The following is an 18,108-nucleotide window of genomic DNA, read 5'->3' as shown; positions in this document are numbered from 1 at the left end:
GTAATTGTGCACAGCAACAGCTCATATCCACATGACATGACACTGGTGTAAACCTGGTGACATGACCACAGATTGCTGGGAATTGACTTGTTTGTGTTAAGAGACAAATTTACAGCAAGTTGTGTTAGAGAAGTCACATCATTGTGGTGATCTTAAACTGCTGAATAATAGCAACTAATTTTTAATTGAACATTCATTTATATTATAAAAAGAGGACTTCACTGTTGAGTAAAGAGTGGCAAAATTAGGGTTAAAAGCAAGCAAAATCAATGGTTTTATCAGTAAGGCTGTATTTGAAAAGAAACAAGTTTTTCTTGTCAGGCTTTGAGAAACTTTATGGTTGAGTAAAAGAATTAAAGGAAGATAATTACCTAGTTTTTTTTCAATATAAAATATGAACAGGTATCAGTAGCTACAACGAGCGCTCAGAATTTATTCAAGGCAACAGTAGCAACTGGAGCATCAACTTCTCAACAACTTGCAGTAATTACTGGTGGACAAACTCAAGCTACAGCACAAACCCAGGGTCAGCCTCGGTTGCCAGTTCCACCTCATACAACAGCACAGGTACCAGCACAGCCCCACGTCATACCAAGCTCTCCTGTAGCTGGAACTACAGTTGTATCACAGGTAAGCTTTAACATATTACAAATTTGGTTTTCTTAGTACTTTTTAAACTTCTCAGGCCTATTCAGAAGAAGGAAGAATTTTTCCTCATGCCAGCACTCTTCCTGTGGTGGAACAAATAGTTTACAAACAAACCCTTCCACTCATTTCAGCTAAATAAGATACATATTCTGCGAGGGAGGATGAACATTTCTGATCAGTAGTGAAACAGCTATCCTCTTTCTGCTGACAGAACAATCAGGCCTTCAGTCTTACAGTCTTCATTATTATCATGTTACTGGGCCTCAAAACTCTGGTTATGCTGCAGTGTTTCCATTTCCATGAGTAATTATATCACATAAAAATAAAGGCTTGAAAAAATTAAAGCATCTGTTTTCCTACTGATGAAGAAAAGATTAGATAAGGTGATATTTGAATACTATTTCTAGTTTGATTTTACTGCTGTAGCTGCATTGTACAGAAGCATACTGAATCAATAATTTAACAAATTAAGACAGCTTGGGAAACGTTGTACATTGTGTAGTGGACGCTTAAAGGAGAAAGCATCTCCCAACAGGTTGTTGTTGGAGATACACTTCTCATATTTAAGGTTGTTTTTATCAAAGCAGACTGTAAACTATTAAATATATATATATTTTTTTCCTAATTTTTTCTTTTTTGTTTTTGTTAGTATTTGTGAGATATGGTGTTCAGTTACGTAAAAAAGTGAAGAAAATGTCAGGTAACTAGCAGCAAGATCAAAATACCAGCAGATGTATTTCAGTGTCCTGCCTCTATTAGAACAATTTCATCATTTTTCCTATTTATAGTGATCAGAGCATGCATTGATCCCGATTGCAGAATAGCGTGGATCTGATATTTCTTTTCTTTTGCAGGAAATGCAAGAGAATGTGAAAAAATGCAAAAACTTTTTAGCTACCCTTATAAAACTTGCTTCTCATAATTCACCATCTCCAGAAACATCCCGTAATGTGAAAGCTCTGGTTCAAGATTTGCTGGTAAATAATTATCTTTCATTCTGTCATTTATCTATTAAGCTTGTTATTTGCATATGGTAAGGACTATTGCTTTGATCTTAGTGTGGTTTTTTTTTTTGTGTGGTTTTTTTTTTTGTTTTTGTTGGTTTTTTTTTTCTGTAATGTAAGTGAAGGGCTGCATCAAAATTCATATATTCTGTATATTACATATCTTCGAAAGTCTCTTAAAGGTAGGCTGTCTCTTCAATTTCTGAAGGGGGAAATGCAACAAAGCAACAAAGCATATGCATTTGTGGAGAACACTCTTGTTTTGATGGGTAATACTGTGGTCTTTTATTTAGGTAAAGATAGTAACATATAGTATTTTCCTTGGGTTTTCACTCAGTTTCTTTTCCCCCAAACTGAAGTCTTTTCTGAAACAGTAAGAAGCTGTTTAACCACAGAATGGATTTAAATGCATGCCTTCACAATGTGGTTTATAATTTATAGGGGTGAAGTAAAAGTCTTTTGCTAAGCTGCTGAGTCCAGGCTGCTGAGTTCTGCAGGCAGATGCCCCTGCATGGAGCCTAAACTGCAAGTGGATTTCAAAAGGCAAAGATGTGTTTCAGCTAGACAGAGTCCTTGGGCCCAGAAAAAGTCTGACTTACACTCTCCAGTACCACTTGCATTTCAGTGAATTGTATAAATGAATTGCACACATACAGTTACTGTCGAGCTGGACAAAATGGTCAAGCTTCTTAAAAAAAAGATTAAATATAGTCTATGAAGAACTTGGATGTAAAAGCAGTTGATGCATATTTCTTTGAATTGGTTGACAGAGTAACCTGTGTGTTTAGACAAGTCTTAACACTTTTCATGTAGGAGACATTCAACAGTAATATTAATGATTCCAGTTTTGTTTTAACGTTTGAAAACTAAGATTACCTAAGTAAAGGTAATGACTATAGTATTTTTAGACCAACTAATAAGACATATGTGTAATAAATTCATTTATTGAAGGTTGGTTTTGTTTTTTTTTCTGTTCTTGTTCTGTATCAGTCCAGGAAAGCTAATGAATGTCTTTTTACCACCTGAGATTGTAACTAAAGATACTTTAGAAGTATTATAAAATACACCTTGATCACAGAGTTTTTCTGTATTAACTACTAAACAAACTATTATATATTTCATCTATTTAAACATGTGTGTTTTGTGAATATACATACATACATTTATACAGGTGGAAATTTTATATATATACTTATATGTATACTTTGTATATATGCATATGCTTTACATATATATGTGTATATATATAGATATATATGTGTGTATGCATACACATATTCTAAGTTAGATTGAACCCTCAAAATTGGTTTTAGAATTAAGTAAAGGTAATTTTCATATTAAAAGGGCTGGCAAATTTTATAGTAGTTGGTAAGGTTATTTCAACAACCTGTTTTTTTTTAATCAGTCTTTTAATTTTAAAAGAAGAAATCACTATGTAAATGTTAGCATGAGAATGGAATCCCAAAAAAGACTTAAGTGTATGGGAGTTCATTGTGTCTTAAATTGTACATGCCCAAGGGAACTTTCTGAATTCCAAGGGGCTTGGTGCATATGTAGATTAGCTCTTGACAGAAGGATTTTATAGGTACAGAGGAGTTGAGGGACTTCAGCTTTGGAAGTTGTTCTTGATATGGTAGCCCATTTAGCTAGAGGTATATGTATATACTTATCTAGAAAAAAAAGCAACAAAACAACTCAGATGAGTTCTTGATGCTTTTTCTCTTTCCCCCTAAAGGATGCGAAGATTGATCCAGAAGAATTTACAGCCCGCCTTCAGTCGGAGCTCAAATCATCTCCTCAGCCATATCTTGTACCTTTCCTTAAGGTGATGTGAATCTTGCTTATATAAATTTATTTCCATAAAATGTCATTACATGAAGTTTTAGAATATACTTTTAAAAAATATATTTGAAATAATTGATGTCTCTTGTAATCTGGAACTAATTTAAGATGGAAGTTCTGATGTGATACCAAATGGATTTATTGTAGGGTCCTAAATTAGTATATGTGGGGTAAATTTAACTTTTATTTAGTTCTTGTTGTACATCAGCTGCAAAAGCATCCATATACAAGATTATATGCAAACATACAAAATGTGTTTAATTATGCCCCAACAAAACCACAACTGTAATTCTAAAAACATTTTTCTTCTAGTCCAGAGCTTCTCAGTTTAGGGCAGATTTTTTTTTTTTTCCCCCCTTCAACTTTTCTTCAGAACTCTCACCCTCTGTTTCTGTTTTTTCAAGTTATTATTAACCCTTATTTGTGCCTTTTCCTGCTCTTACACTGCAGTCATTTATAGAATCATGATAAGTTTTAACTTGCTTCCTTTCTTTGAAGTTCTTTCTTGGCAACTGAAAGGCATTAAGTTTTTAAATAAATACTAGAGGTTTAGAAAGAACTGTAGCTTGGGATAAACACACTTGCATTCTACAGCTGCCTGGGGGGAGCACTTCAAAAGAACTCTACCACTACTTAAAAAGTAAAGTTTGTTTGTGAAGGTACAGTATAGCACCAGTTTTTGCTTGAACTGGTCTGAACATGAAGCATACACTAGTACATTTTTCTAATCCAGTCAGAATACATTAGATCAGTAAAAATACAGTAAATAGCTGTTGCTGTAAGGCATCAGCAGTTGTATCATCTTCCAGGTACTGGAGGCATGTCAGAAGTAAATTGGTGCAGCTTACTTCTTCTAGCATGCAGTGGGAATGGGGCTGTTCTTATGGTTCTGCCTTTTCTGTTTCAATTTGTTACCCTTCCAAAGACCTAAGCTACAAGTTATAGATAGTTTTGAGGAGGGGAGTGTTCTGTTTTATGGCTGTGGTGGAGTTAGGGCACATAAAAATTGACAGGTTGCTAAATCCAAATTTAAAGCTTATTAAAAGTCTAAATTGATTCTTGCCTCTTACAAGATATGCTCAATCTTACTTCTTTTTGATGAATAGGCCAATATTAAAATGGGAAAGCAAGCTGCATTCTTTTAGTTATGTTTACAGCAAATTTCAAAGTATTTTTTTGGTGTGCGTGCTAAATTTGGTATTTCATAAACTTTCTTCTGTTTTTAGAAAAGTCTACCTGCACTGAGACAATCTTTACTGAATAGTCAACATTCAGTTTTGCAAGGACAGCCGTCTCAGCAGTCACTTCAGCAAACCAAACTGTCACAAGTTATACCTCAGTCTGCCTCTGGAAGCATTTCCTCTGTTGTCACCACACAAACAATGGGAATAAGGCAACCAAACAACATTTGCACAGTCTCTGTATCAAATACAGTGCAGCCTCCTCAGGTTAAGGTGGTACAGTCAAATCAGAGTTCTCAACTGGTAGGTACTGTAGTATAAAAGAGAATTTCTTAAGCTGAATAGCAATTTTCAGTGTTATTTTTATTGCAGCTTGTTTTGGAAAATACTTTTTTGTTTGTATCATATTCAGTGATATTTAGTAGTTCGTCATTTTGTGGCAGTACACATGTATGTAAACTTAGTTCAGGCAATGTTATTGGCGTAGCTTAAATATAAGAAACTCTGCTCTTGTCTGGGATACCATGATTGTTATATGAGCACAGTGGAATGTGAGTTAATTACAAACGTAGAACAGAAAGCTTTTCAAGACTTGCAGATGAGTATAATTTTTACTATGTCGTTAGATATGCTGCTTTGTTTAGCTTCATCTGCATAGAAATTAGTTCTTATTTTAAATTCTTCTACACATAGTTATAAAATATTGTAGAAGAATAGCTGTACTGTACCAGCATGCTTTGTTTAGAAATAGTGCTGTACTTTGTTACTTACTGAAATATGTTACTGTTGTACATTCTGGAGTATTATGTGCTCATTAATTTTAAAGGCACTATCAATAAGGCAACTTTACAGTCAGTTACTCATTGAGTGTGGTGAATTTATCCTGTTGTTACATAGGATCTTGCATGTGTGTTTACAGTGGTAATTAAAACAGGTTTAAGATTTTTACAAGGCCTTGATTTTACACAGGCATTATCATCCTTCAGGCAAAGATGTAAGAGTTTTGTCTGTGGTTTCTGTGTATGTATGAATGAAATACTTGACTTAGATTTCAAAATCAAATTGACAAGTTCAAGAAGGTGTATCAGGTTGGTAAAAATTTGTCTTAATCATATCACCATGATCCAGAAATGCACATATGATAATGTAAAACCTTACAGTGATCTGTCTTTGAGCTTATAAGCTCTGTAAAGGATGTAAATAATTTGTAGGGTGTGTGAAGAGAGAAATATTTCTTTTGCTTTAATTTAAAAGTAGCAGTGCACAATCTAAATGCCTAAGCCAGCAAAGCCATGTCCTTTGAAGCTTACAAATACTTTCTAGAAGCTAAATTACTAGCTTTAAAATGAAATTAATATAATTTTACCATCCTTTAGTGAGCGTGGTTTGAATGTGTAAGAGCATCTTACGTGCTTACACTTCTGACTCTGGCTTTTGTAGTACACACAGACATTTGGCAGTTTTGCACCTTACCTTGTCTCCTTTTTGGTCAGCTGCTTGCAGTCTGTCTTTTTTAAGACGGGTTCTCCCTACCTCTGCCGGACTGTTGCATTAATCAGAATAGTGGTTTTAGGCTTTTTGTGGCTTCTTTATGATTTATCTCTGTTAGTCTGTGTTCAGTCATATCTGTGTAGGACTGAATTGACAATCACTTTGGTTCTTCAAGGTAGGGAGCAGGAACAGGTTGCAATTACAGGCAGTAGATGTAAAAATTACCCCTTTTTCTGTGGAAGGCAGTTTCTCAGAGCAGCTGACAGGTTTTTTGAAAGTATAAATGTTAATGGCCACTAAGCATAGACTTACTTTATGCAACAATCTTAGGACTAACCTCCTGCTGAGTAACACAGCTTTTCCCAGTTTTTCACAGCCAACTATAAACACTCATACCTGCTTTGCTGGTTGTACCCCACCTTTTGCCAAACACTGACATAGAACAAAAATGTTTTAGTAAGTCGACAAGAGTTCTTACTGTTACAGTTTTTGTGGAATATTTTCTGAACAGGATAAAGCCAAATTTATGGGAAAGACACTTCTTGTGTCTCTCTCACATGACAGTGCTTGCTCAAAGCAAGCAATCATGATGTTTACTGTGGTAGAGATTAGCAATATGAAGAGTTGCTCTGTCATCTTATTTGACATACCTGTGCAATATGAAGGAGCTGAAAACTGCTAAAGTAGTGTATTGTCAAGATTGATCTCATGGACCAAAGAAATTGTTTGTCTGTAGGAAGTCGTAGGTCTAGGATTGATTTTATTATTTTTTTATTATTTTTTTTCCCATCTTACTGGGTGCATGAAATGATCACTGCGTTTTCCAGAAGGTAGCAAACTGCATGGAGCAAACCTATGCTTAATACTGTCTGTTTTCTAGAAAATATTTAGGGAGGAGCAAATAACTTAAAAATTGTAATTTATTGTTGTATTGCAAAACTGGCGTTCAGTATTTGCTTTCATTTTATCAGCAATTAGTTAATTGAACCAAACATTACATTTAACCAATCACTTCTTAATGGCCTTCGGATTAGTTCTATACAGACAAAAGCAGCATCAGGCAGTAAGATCTACTGCATAAGAAAAAAGATGTTGTACACCACAACCACCATCAACTCAGGTGCCAAGGCAGAAAACCCAGCAGCATCTCTATATTGTACTAGTAATTGTTCTTAAGTATAGGCTTTTTTTGTGGTGACACTGATCGCACTCTTTACACTTCTTTGTGCTCCTCAAAATCAGAGCATAGCGAAGAGCTGCTGGCCATCTTGCCTGGGACTTGTCCGGAAGAGGAAGATTACAGCTGGCTTGCCTAGGGGTGGCCAGCACTGATGGAGGGAACTGGCTGAGCTCCAGACTTTCCAAGCCTGAAGCTCACTGGAGAGAGTTCCAGCTGGCTTTGCAAACTGTCCAGCTGCAGAAGGGCAAGCCTGTTTTGGAATATAGATCCTTCTATACCAGCTACTTTACAGGAGTCTAGTTTCTTTAAAAATGTGGGGAATCTGTTAGCGGTTCATTTGTTTTCACTTTCTCTTTTACAAAAGGGTCAGATATGGTGATACTTCTGCCAGTTATATGGAGGTATCTTGCAACATGGGAATTCTGTGTATGCTGTTTAGCACACAGTGTAGATTGCACAGAGGAGACCAGCATTAAAATATATAATAATAGTAGGTATGAAGGAGGAGACTATTTTATTTATCTGGCTTGTAAAGTACTAGAATTATGTTCCGAAACTGTGAAAAAGCTATGATTTAAAAAGCTAGATAGTGCTGTTAATACTGGTAACTACTGCTAGCTAGGGAAAAAGAGAATAATCTTAGGCTAATATTTTATTGATGAGATGTTAGTGAGATAAGCCAGCAATCAATTTTTTTTAATTGTTCTAAGAGCAGCATTCGAAGTTTATCTGAGTTGTCATTCTTAGGGTGCAGGAGCTCTATATAGCCTTATATACGTAGGCGTTACCTGTTTTGTTCTGGCTGTTACAGCAGGCAAAATTTCTATGAATGAGAGATACTCTCTATTAAATGTGCTGAAGTTGTAAGTAGATTGATGAGTAATGGAGATCAATGAGCACTTTATATAGAGAGTTGACACTGCATTGTAAGAAGAAAGTACTGCTGGGGTTTGATGCCAATTATTAAATGTAAATGACAAACAGTAAGAAATTGAAAGTGATCAATCTTAATTAAAAAGAATTTAATTATATGCAAGGCAATATAAAGGTTTAGGCAGATCTGGGATTTGGAAAGATGTGTAGAAATACATGTATACATGGTGACAGACCACTGGAACAGGCTGCCCAGGGAGGTTGTGGAGTCTCCTTCTCTGGAGACATTCAAAACCCGCCTGGACACGTTCCTGTGTAACCTTATCTAGGTGTTCCTGCTCCGGCAGGGGGATTGGACTAGATGATCTTTTGAGGTCCCTTCCAATCTCTAGCATACTGTGATTTGTTGCTGCAGCAAATCGTGCACAGATTCTGGAGGGGAAATTTCACCATCGTCCAAATTACATTGGAAAAGTAATCGCTAAAATGTTTACTATTGCTTTTTCAGAGACTGTTGTAGTGATTAGAGGCTCACAAAAGTAATGGAGTTTGGAAACAGGACACAAAAGCGAAATAAGCATGGTATTATATGGGGATGTTCTGCTCTGCTTCTTAATTCTCTGTTGAAGCTTAAATGATTATAATTCGTACACATTTTAGTGACATACAGGAAATAATTTTCGTCTTGTGCTGTATGCAAGACAGCTTAGGAGTAGAAGAGTAAAATATGGCCATTTGGATAAAAGAAGTAGTTTCTATTAATGAACTAATAAAGATTTATTTGATGACTTAGAATTTGCTGTACAATAAAATTTAAGTAAAAATGGCTGTTGAACAGTAGATGCCTGAGATGCACTGACAGGAACAAAGCCTGTATTTGACAAATTGTTTGCCTATTTGAAATACAGCCTAGAACTAACTAGGTTGTATTTCTTAGTTATCATGGACTTTACTCTCAGAATTTTGTGGGATGTACCTTAATACAAGGAGCATATTGGCAAAGAATGCTGTTTGGAAGTGAGTAATAAAGGATGGCAATTAAAGGACAGACTTGAAAGCAAAGACTGAAAGAAGGGATTAAGAGACTTAAACCCATGTAAATTGGTCAGATGCTGACTAAAAAGGAACATAAAAACCATTTACAAATATTTTAAGGGTTTAAACATCAGAGTATATCAATGAATTATTTAGAGTGGTCTGAGAGAGTGTAAGTATGAATAACAGGATATTATTAAGCAGAGGGTTTAGGCTGGCTATAAAGTGAAATATCCTTACAGAAAGATCATTAGATGGTAGATCAGGCTCCCAAAGGCAGTGATGAAACAGGCATCACTGAAAATGTTCAAAATTAGACCAGGTGAAATACTGTAGGAAGAATTGAATTGTAGGATTCAAACTTGCTCCTTAGAACAGGTGGTACAAGTGATCCAGTGGCTTCTGGTCTTATTTTTCTTCATGGCTTCTTTGAAAATGTATACTCAATGGAACAGTATTGTCATATTAACATTAAAAAATACATGCTGAGTTTTAAAAAAAGCCCATATCTGTCTGGTTTTGGTGTGTTCTTTTTTTTGCATATGCAAATTTTGAGGCACTGTTGAAAAATTGTAACTGTTACAGCATGGTAACCAATGCTAAATATGAAATCTAAGCCCATAAGCCTGAACATTGGAAGTTAATGCTGCCAGATTACATGACAGCTAAAGTTTGATATGACATTTATCTTCAGGAGTGAGTAGACTGATAAATCAGAAATGGCATAGCCACAAGTGAGTTAGCAAGTGTTTACTCGTGAGTGAAGATAAATGTCATATCAGACCATAGCCATTCTGAATTTTGTACATTTACAAGTGGCTTGTTTCTTCCTTCCACAATACTTTTTCTTTCAAGTGAGGGGAAAAAAAAAAAAAAAGAAAAAGTTTGTCAAGGGATATATTTTCCAAATGTCTTTTTGTTCTGTTTTTGTTTGTTTTGTTGTTGTTGTTTGTTTTCTACTTTCAAAAGCTTCTTTTCTGTTGCAAGGTGTGATTCATTTTAATTGAGTTAGGCTGGTATTGCACCCCTTGTTAAGTAAGGGGAAGCATATTGTTGGGGCATCTGCATTGGTAAAGCAGCATTTAAATTGCTGAAGACTTGCAAAATCCCTGTCCTCAAAAACTTAAGCAGTGAGTTCTGGTCTAATCGTCCCAAAGGATTTTTCCTTTCATTGGTCTGTAGGTAGTAGCTTTCAGTTTTATTTAGTATCTCCTGTTTGAATAAGAGAAAGATAACAAGTTATCAGTCTTTCTGCTTTTATACATTTTCTGTGCTTTGCCTAAATTCTTTCTCAGCCTAAATTTGCTGGTCAATTGTGCTGTTAATGGATGGTCTTCATTCTTATCTGTAATTTGTTCTTTGTCCTGCAATAACACATATGGTAGAAGATTCACATCTGTCATAGTGTGATCATCACCTTTTGCCTTGAGACTGGGATCAGAGATCACTGTTACTTTTTTCTCATACAGTTATTGAATACTTTTAAAGAAGGGCCTTAAGGAAAACGGGTACTTCAGCTGTCACCACTTAGTTATTCTGGTTACCAGTAGTATGACAAATACCCTTTTTTCATCTTTGTAAGTTGTCTTGTTTTGTGGAAACACCATTGTATAAACATCTTTTTACAGATGTGAAAATAAAAGTTAACTTTAGCAACAGACAGGGTAGTAGTCTGAAGCATTCAGAAAGTTAGAAAAGGAACTTGTCTGGCTGAGCAGGCAAATGTGAAAAAATGTGAACGTGCCTAGTGAAATGGAATGGAATGATGGTTAATAGGAGAATTGGGAAGATGAAATAAAAAAGGAGAGAATACTTTGTTGTGAGAAATGTGCATTGTTTATGCATAAAAGTGTTATTTCATAGAATAAAACTTGAGGTGGCTTTTCATGTATTGCAGTCAGAGAAGCAGTACCATGACTTTCCTGCCTTAGTGTGTTCCTTGAAGAGCTCCAGAGTTCATCAGTCTAGGAGTTGTTCTTCAACTTTTCATTGATAAATGAAGAGGAATGAAAGGAAGAAATATATGACAGTACTTGCTGTCTCAGTACTATCTTGTTCATAATTTTGTTCGGTAGTTTTACTGTTTTCCAATTTTTCAACGGCTAGATCAGATTAAATCTTTTCCTATTTTCTGTGACTTTGTTGTTACTCTTCTGTTGTGCTTGTCTTCAGTGGTGAAGTAATGAAAATGGCTTCCCTTCTATTTTGTGGAGATGTAATGATTAACAGTTTCTATAACTTTGGAGGTAGTCTGTCTTGTTACCTTTTCTGACTCAGCACTTGTATAAGATCATTGAGAATACAGTTACAGATGTAGTCATAAAATGTTGGAAAGGACTACTGGAGGTGTCTAGTTCAGCCTCCTCTTTACAGGCTAGCATGTTGCCCAGGGCCTTGACCAGTCATGTTTTGAAGCATCTTCAAGATGATATTACACAGCCTTTCTGGGCAACCTGTTCCAGTGCTTGCCCACCCTTGTGGTAAATCTTTTTTTTCCTTAGATTAAGTTGAAATATGCTGTATTTCAACTTGTACCTATTGTGTCACATCCTTCTGCTTTGCATCTCCAAGAAAGGCTGGCTTTATCTTCCCTACATCTTCCCATGAGGTGGTTGCAGACAGCAGTAAGATCTTCCCTTTTCTGAAGTAATGTCTCTGATAACCTGAGTATACTAAAAAATCCACTTCTGAATCTTCTAGCTCAGTCTGGGTTAGTAAATAGGTCCTCATGAATGGATCATCTGGGCATTTAGCATCAATTCAGCGTATCAAGAGATAGCAATAAATAGGGTACACACATTGTGTGTGATTTTAAGGTGTGAGAAATATGAAATAATATAGTTAATAATCTCTCAGACTAGCTTGATAGTACCTTGTTTGTTGTCCACACTTTTCATGCTGAGTTAAGGACATAATAATATGTTTATGCTGTTAGGAAAATAGACAAGAAGAGTTAGAACAGATAGAATTATTTTAATTGATGAAGACTGGTTTAGGTTGTTTATACATTTTAATGCACAGTCGAGTAACTGTTTCATCAGTATTTACTGTGTTCCTTGGTTGCCACTAAGGAAGGTTACACATTCTGTTTCAGAAACAAATTGCTAATGTGCATTCCTTAATCACTTCAGTTCTGAAGATTACATCTGTGTTGAAAGGGATCTTAAAACTGCATAGAAACTGGAATTTAAGTTAGTGTAAAACGTTGCTCTGAGTTCAGGTGCTGTTGTTCCTTTTAGAGAGTATGCACTTGTTGCTGATCGGTTTCTGTATGACATTTAAGATGATGATTTTGATCTGTGCCCCTTGGAGAAGTTATTTCTCAATCATTTTCTATACTTGCAGCACTTCTACATATGTTAAGTCCTCATACTTACTAAAGGACATTTTTGAATGTGTTTGATATCAAGGAAATAATTTGCATTATTTATGTAATCTTAAAATGGTTAAATGCTGTTCTGTCTTTTGTGGTGTTAATGGGTAATCTTTTAGGGCATTCACATGGCAATATTAAACAGGTGAAACAGAACTCGATTCTGAACTGTAGAAGTTGCTTGCTTCACAGAGGAAAAAAAATGGAAATCACAAACGATTATTGTAATACCAGATAGTAATTCTATCCACAGGTCACACATCTCCTTTTTGGCCTGGCTTCTGGCCGGTTAAGGTGTGGCTGCTTTTCTTCACTGTTCTCTGAAAAGTCATAAAAAAAATTTACTATAAAAGTGTCAACATTCTCCTTGGGTTTTGTACCAGTATGTTTTGGGTTTTGTTTTTTTTTTTTTTTTTTTTCTGCAGGCTATTCTACCTCTACTTATTAAAATGCACTTGTACATGTTTCCTGTGCATCAAAATGCAGTCAAATTCCACTTTCCCCTCATTTTTACTTATCACCTCTATTTCTTTCCTGTTTTAAGCATGGTAGCTACTTCACTCTTCCTCTCAGAATGTCACTATATACTTACTGCCTGTCTTGAACAAGTAAATTGACATCCATTTGCTCTGTTTTTGTGCTTAGTACATTTTCCTTCATTGTTTGTAGTTGGAGCTCAATCCTTAATCATTTTTTCCCTTTTTCTCTTTCTGCAAGGTAGCTATTGCTAATACTTCTACACCCACAGGTTTATTAAGACTTTTAAACTGCTGATATTTTAGGATGTACGGGATGCAATTTCGTAACTTCAGAATGGCCGTGTTTGTTTAGTTTGGGTTTGGTTTTTTTCTTTTTCTCCAGACGATATCACAGGTCTTGTTCCCTCGTTATTCTTTTCTTGTTTGTAGTTTTCACCTTCTCCTCATGGGAGCTGTGGTTCCTGCTGATGGAACAATTTCTTATTTGTTCCATAGCCTCTTTACTCTATTTTTACATCTCGTTTAAAAATACTGTTCCTCCTTTCCTTTCTCCACAGCATACTTGGAAGTCAGAGATGTGGCAGTTCATTATTCAGCTAAATAATACCAGGTTTAGGTATAATTTGTAAGAATAATGCCAACTGGTGCTGAACAAAGGTGCAGTGGTTCCTGTTTGCTTAAAGTAGCCATGTGTTGTGTGGCATGTTGTCCTCTAGGAGGGAATACTGCATCGTGTGGGTGTGAGACTGATTATGTGTAACTTAGGAACAGCAGACACATTATGCAGTGGGAGTAACACAGTTGTGACTGAAGAACATATGACTTCTCAAGTTGTCATATGTGAGCTGTGGTTGTTATTTTATTTGCAGCTATTTGCCTGTATTTTGTTTCCAAGTTTATGTATGGACTTTTTTTTTCCAGCTCTGAAGCATCTACTCATCTTTTAGACTCTTCTGTTCCTTACATCTGTGCCTACCTTGTCCTTGATTTCATGAACGTACATTTTGCTGTTGCTTACACATAACCCTTACAGACTTTTTCTTTTTGATTTAATTTGCTTATGGGTCAAATTATAAGTTTCTAACCCAGTTTCAGTTTTGCGTAGGGGCTTCAGAGCTTGGCTTAGTAGTAAGTGAAACCTTGAGTTTAACCAGTTAATACTTAAAAGATGAATAGTACATGATTGCTACAAAACATTGTTTTCTTTCTTGTGCATATCTGACTTCAGAACCCATGATATTTTTGAATTTACTTTTAGTATATATTTTTTTAAAAAGCGTAGCTATCTAGTGAAAGGCCTCATGATTGTAGGTGGAAACCACTAAAATTGTTGCAGGATTTTCTTCTGCAAAAATGTTTTTCTTCCTAGTAAAACTTGTAAAGACAGACGTCTAAACTTTAATATTTATTTTGAAATAGATTTTTGATGAAAGTTGTGACATGACATTTGTGTCGAATATTTTTTAATTTTACTTTTTTTTTAAGGCATAATGACAAAATAGGTATATACACACACACACAACCACATGCATTACATGAATATGACTTTTGTCACTAGCTGGTTGTGCTTTTAGAGATCCACATGTTTATATTAGTAATTACAGGTATTAGTGTATTTACGTTGTGTGTGTTTGTGTATAAAGAGTATAATATAAGTATACTTTTTTTTAATAATAGCAGATTATCCAGTCAACATCTGCTCAAACTGTGAAACGAACCCCTGCTTGCCAGACTACCCAGATTAGGATGCCAGTGGTAATAACTCAGACCATTAGACCACAAGGTATGGGTTTAAATGTTTTAGTGAGATTGTTACCTTTGTATGAATTTCATTGTAAATACAAACTAGTAGCATGGGAAAATTTTAAAGTGTTGAAATTGGCAGGCTTGACATATTTTTTTATTCATGCTGGCTGAGGAATGCATGTTTTTGCTATGCAGTTTCAAGGTATTTCAGACAGCTAAATGTTTTGGAACGCACATGCTTAGTCCTTTGCTCAGCAGTTATTCATGGAAGGTTCTTGAAAAAAGTCAGAATTACCATCCTAGACTCGTAACTCTGGGCCAAGAAAGAAATTCATTTGTTTTATCCCTGGACCTAGAAGATGCCTCAGTGTAATCACCCTATTTCTAACTTACTGCTGAAGCAGAGCATGATAGTCACTATGTCTGCAGCTACAGAGGTCAAGATAAGAACTCCAGAGAAATTTCTCAACCCCCAACTGCAGCAAAGTGACATGCCATGATCAGCCAGGGGAGCAAGAGGAGTGGCTTGAGGGCAACTTCCTCGTATCTCTCTGCACAGGTGGATTAATGCCTGGCTTATACATCCCACTTTCTAAGAGGGTTCTTGAAGCCTTCTTACTTTCTAATAAACGCTCATTTGTTTTTTTCCACTACTAAACCTATTAGGCTTGGTTTTTATTTTTCCTGATTATGTGTGCAAGTATCTTTTTGGGTGTGGGCATTTAGATGATTCAGGGTTTGTAATGGAATACAGAGCTTGTCATATTTAGATACTCAGAAATCAAACTAGTTTAAACTCACAAAATGTGTTCCTGCCTATTTGACTTAACTGTTTGGTCTTCTCTGTCCTCTTGGGAAAAGAAAGCATCAAAACTGGTTAACAGCAGTTGATGTTCTGCCATTCTCTTCAGAGAATCCAAAGGTTGAATGGGCATGGAGACCAAACTGTCACTGTAATCTTGTAGGCTGTTTTTCCAAGTTAGGAAGAAATGCCATTAAAGGTACCATATATTTGATAGCACTGATACTCATGTCCTGACTTTATTAACAGGAAAGGTATTCGACATCTTATAGCATGAACTTCCACTTCTAACTAATGTGTCTGAGACTGAAGGCTGATTTAATTTCTGTGCTTGTTCAGTCTCTGAGTTGTGAAAGTCATCAATGTGCCAAGAATTTACATGATACTGGCATCTGCTTTCTAAACACTAGTTTTGGAATACAAATTTATTCATAATAACAATTGATCAGCCAACAAAATGTAACTTAGTTGGCAGTCTGACTTAAAGAAGGCAATAGTTCATAAAGGCAAATTAATGCAAACCCCTGCTTTCAGATGAGCATATTCCTAATTACAAGCTTGTTTAAGCTCACCACTATATTCTTTTAATTATACAAGAATTTAGAAAACATCCCATTCTAAAACTGCCCATCCTGCAGCCTGTGTCTGGTGAAAAGTCTGTCTGTGTGCTTGCAGCTCTAAGAAATGCCGCTACGGCATACGGTCAGATACCAGATTATTTTGATCTGGATATATTGTTAAAACTTTATTTATTTATTTATTATTTATTGCTAAAACTTTCTACGGTAATGACCGGTATAAGGATGTTGTATACTGGCCTAGGTGTTCCTCTAGAAGGAAGTAAACAGTAATACGATGTGGTCTATATAGAAAAATAAAGTAGTATAATTTGGTGGAGTGTGATTTTTAGTGACACCAGAATTGAGCCACCTTCCACCAAATGGTACATTTTCCTTCTCAGATTGGAGTGAATCTCCTAGTGTGTTGTGTCTTAATGCATCTATGTGAACAGAGTATAATGCTTTTTAAAACAGTTGTACAAATAAACAGGCTTTAAGGACTCTGATATTAATAAAATTACTTCTACACTGGGGAGAGTGACACCATAGTTACAGCCAGAAAAATTCACACTCCTTTATCAGATCACTTGTCAGTATAATAATAATGTGAATTGCACCTTATGAATGGGAGAATTGAGCCATAGAATAAAGACCCAGCATATTCATTGCAGCTATTTAACCTATGCCAGAATACAACTAAGCTCCTAAATTGGGGCTTATTTCCCTAGATCTTCCTACTTAAAATTTTGAAACGAGAATGCAGTGGTAAAAGACTCTGTATGTCATTACCAATCACATGAACTATCTAGGCCCACAGTTGATTTGTGATTTAAACCTGAAAGCTTTTATGTCACCCCAAAACTTATATTTACTTTAGCAGATCCATTTGAGTAGAATTACACATACATGGGGTGAAAGAAAGAGGCCTATTTTTCCATATCCAGTGTAGACATACTCTTTTCTTAACACCAGGAAGCTAACTGATCTCTTGCTGTACCTTTTTCTTTTCTATTTTTTTTAAACCAAAATTTATCATATCATCTGTAGAAGACAAGCTGTTGATACTAGTTCTAAAGGAATGCTGTAGTAATTCTGGAGGAGTTAATGCCACTGTTACCTTCATTTTGCCACTGCAATAATTTTCAAGGTTAGCACACTTTTAATCTCCTTGATGTTAATTGTAGAAAGCAGAGATCTGCTAATTTTTATTATTCTATTATTTCTTTCCTTCCAGTTCACTTAGTACTGTTCACATACCTTTCAATTAGCTAATCTTAAATAGATAAATGAACTATCGTGACCATGAACTGATGCTATCTATGACATCTCATGGACCCTGAATATTCTGATGACAAAATATTTTTGTTCCTCAGGCTTGGAGCCTCAAGTCCTGAATCTTGTTTTGTACTTGCTAATGTCGACAGTCCACACAATGGTTGATTTATCCAGATTGAAGAACTGAACAAATACTGTTAGATCAGTTTAGCTTTATGATCATATGTTGAAGTTGTTGAAGACTTCAAAATAAAAGAAAGTAATGCTGTACTCATTCAAAGCTAACACTTTTGTTTTAGCAAAGAAGTGTTCTCACAAGAATTTGTTTGGGTAATACATTTCAGATTTTTATAATTCCTGAAAGAAAAGTAATGCAACTCTACTAAGGTTCATAGCATGTCATTTATATGCAGTTGAGTTACAGATGTGTAGAAATAACCTCATGTCCTTCTCAGAGTCTGAAGTACTATGTGTATGTAACGCTCAATAAAATTGAGTGAAAAGAAGGTGCGATCTTTTAAGTTAAGCAGACATGAACTCATTATTTTCACATGCCAAAACACAGGTGGGATTAAAGGAAATATAAAATACAACCCAAGTAAACATGTTTAAGCAGTTA

At 35.5% G+C, this 18,108-nt stretch overlaps 1 protein-coding gene across 8 annotated transcripts in view; it reads left to right on the top strand.

The window, feature by feature from the left end:
- The window catches only part of LOC133208204 (transcription initiation factor TFIID subunit 4-like), a 248,593-nt gene that overhangs the window by 22,424 nt on the left and 208,061 nt on the right, over nucleotides 1–18,108 (top strand). For 7 of the 8 annotated variants that reach the window (XR_009724289.1, XR_009724291.1, XR_009724288.1 and 4 more), the window contains exons 4-8: nucleotides 403–630; nucleotides 1,503–1,625; nucleotides 3,388–3,477; nucleotides 4,721–4,978; nucleotides 14,784–14,889. Coding sequence is in view for 5 of the 8 variants with exons in the window: in XM_061345915.1 (XP_061201899.1) it covers nucleotides 403–630; nucleotides 1,503–1,625; nucleotides 3,388–3,477; nucleotides 4,721–4,978; nucleotides 14,784–14,889 (805 nt within the window). In the remaining 3 variants the exon portion in view is untranslated. The remainder of the gene's footprint in view (nucleotides 1–402; nucleotides 631–1,502; nucleotides 1,626–3,387; nucleotides 3,478–4,720; nucleotides 4,979–14,783; nucleotides 14,890–18,108) is intronic. The other variant, XM_061345914.1, reaches the window with a different exon arrangement.

The sequence above is a fragment of the Neopsephotus bourkii genome, unplaced genomic scaffold (genome assembly GCF_033783945.1).
Source record: "Neopsephotus bourkii isolate Nb327-2 ecotype Australia unplaced genomic scaffold, CSIRO-AGI_Nbou_v1 NB_245, whole genome shotgun sequence".
Classification (NCBI taxonomy): domain Eukaryota; kingdom Metazoa; phylum Chordata; class Aves; order Psittaciformes; family Psittacidae; genus Neopsephotus; species Neopsephotus bourkii.
Note: the sequence above shows the minus strand (reverse complement) of the source record. Positions and strands in the feature narration are given on the sequence as shown.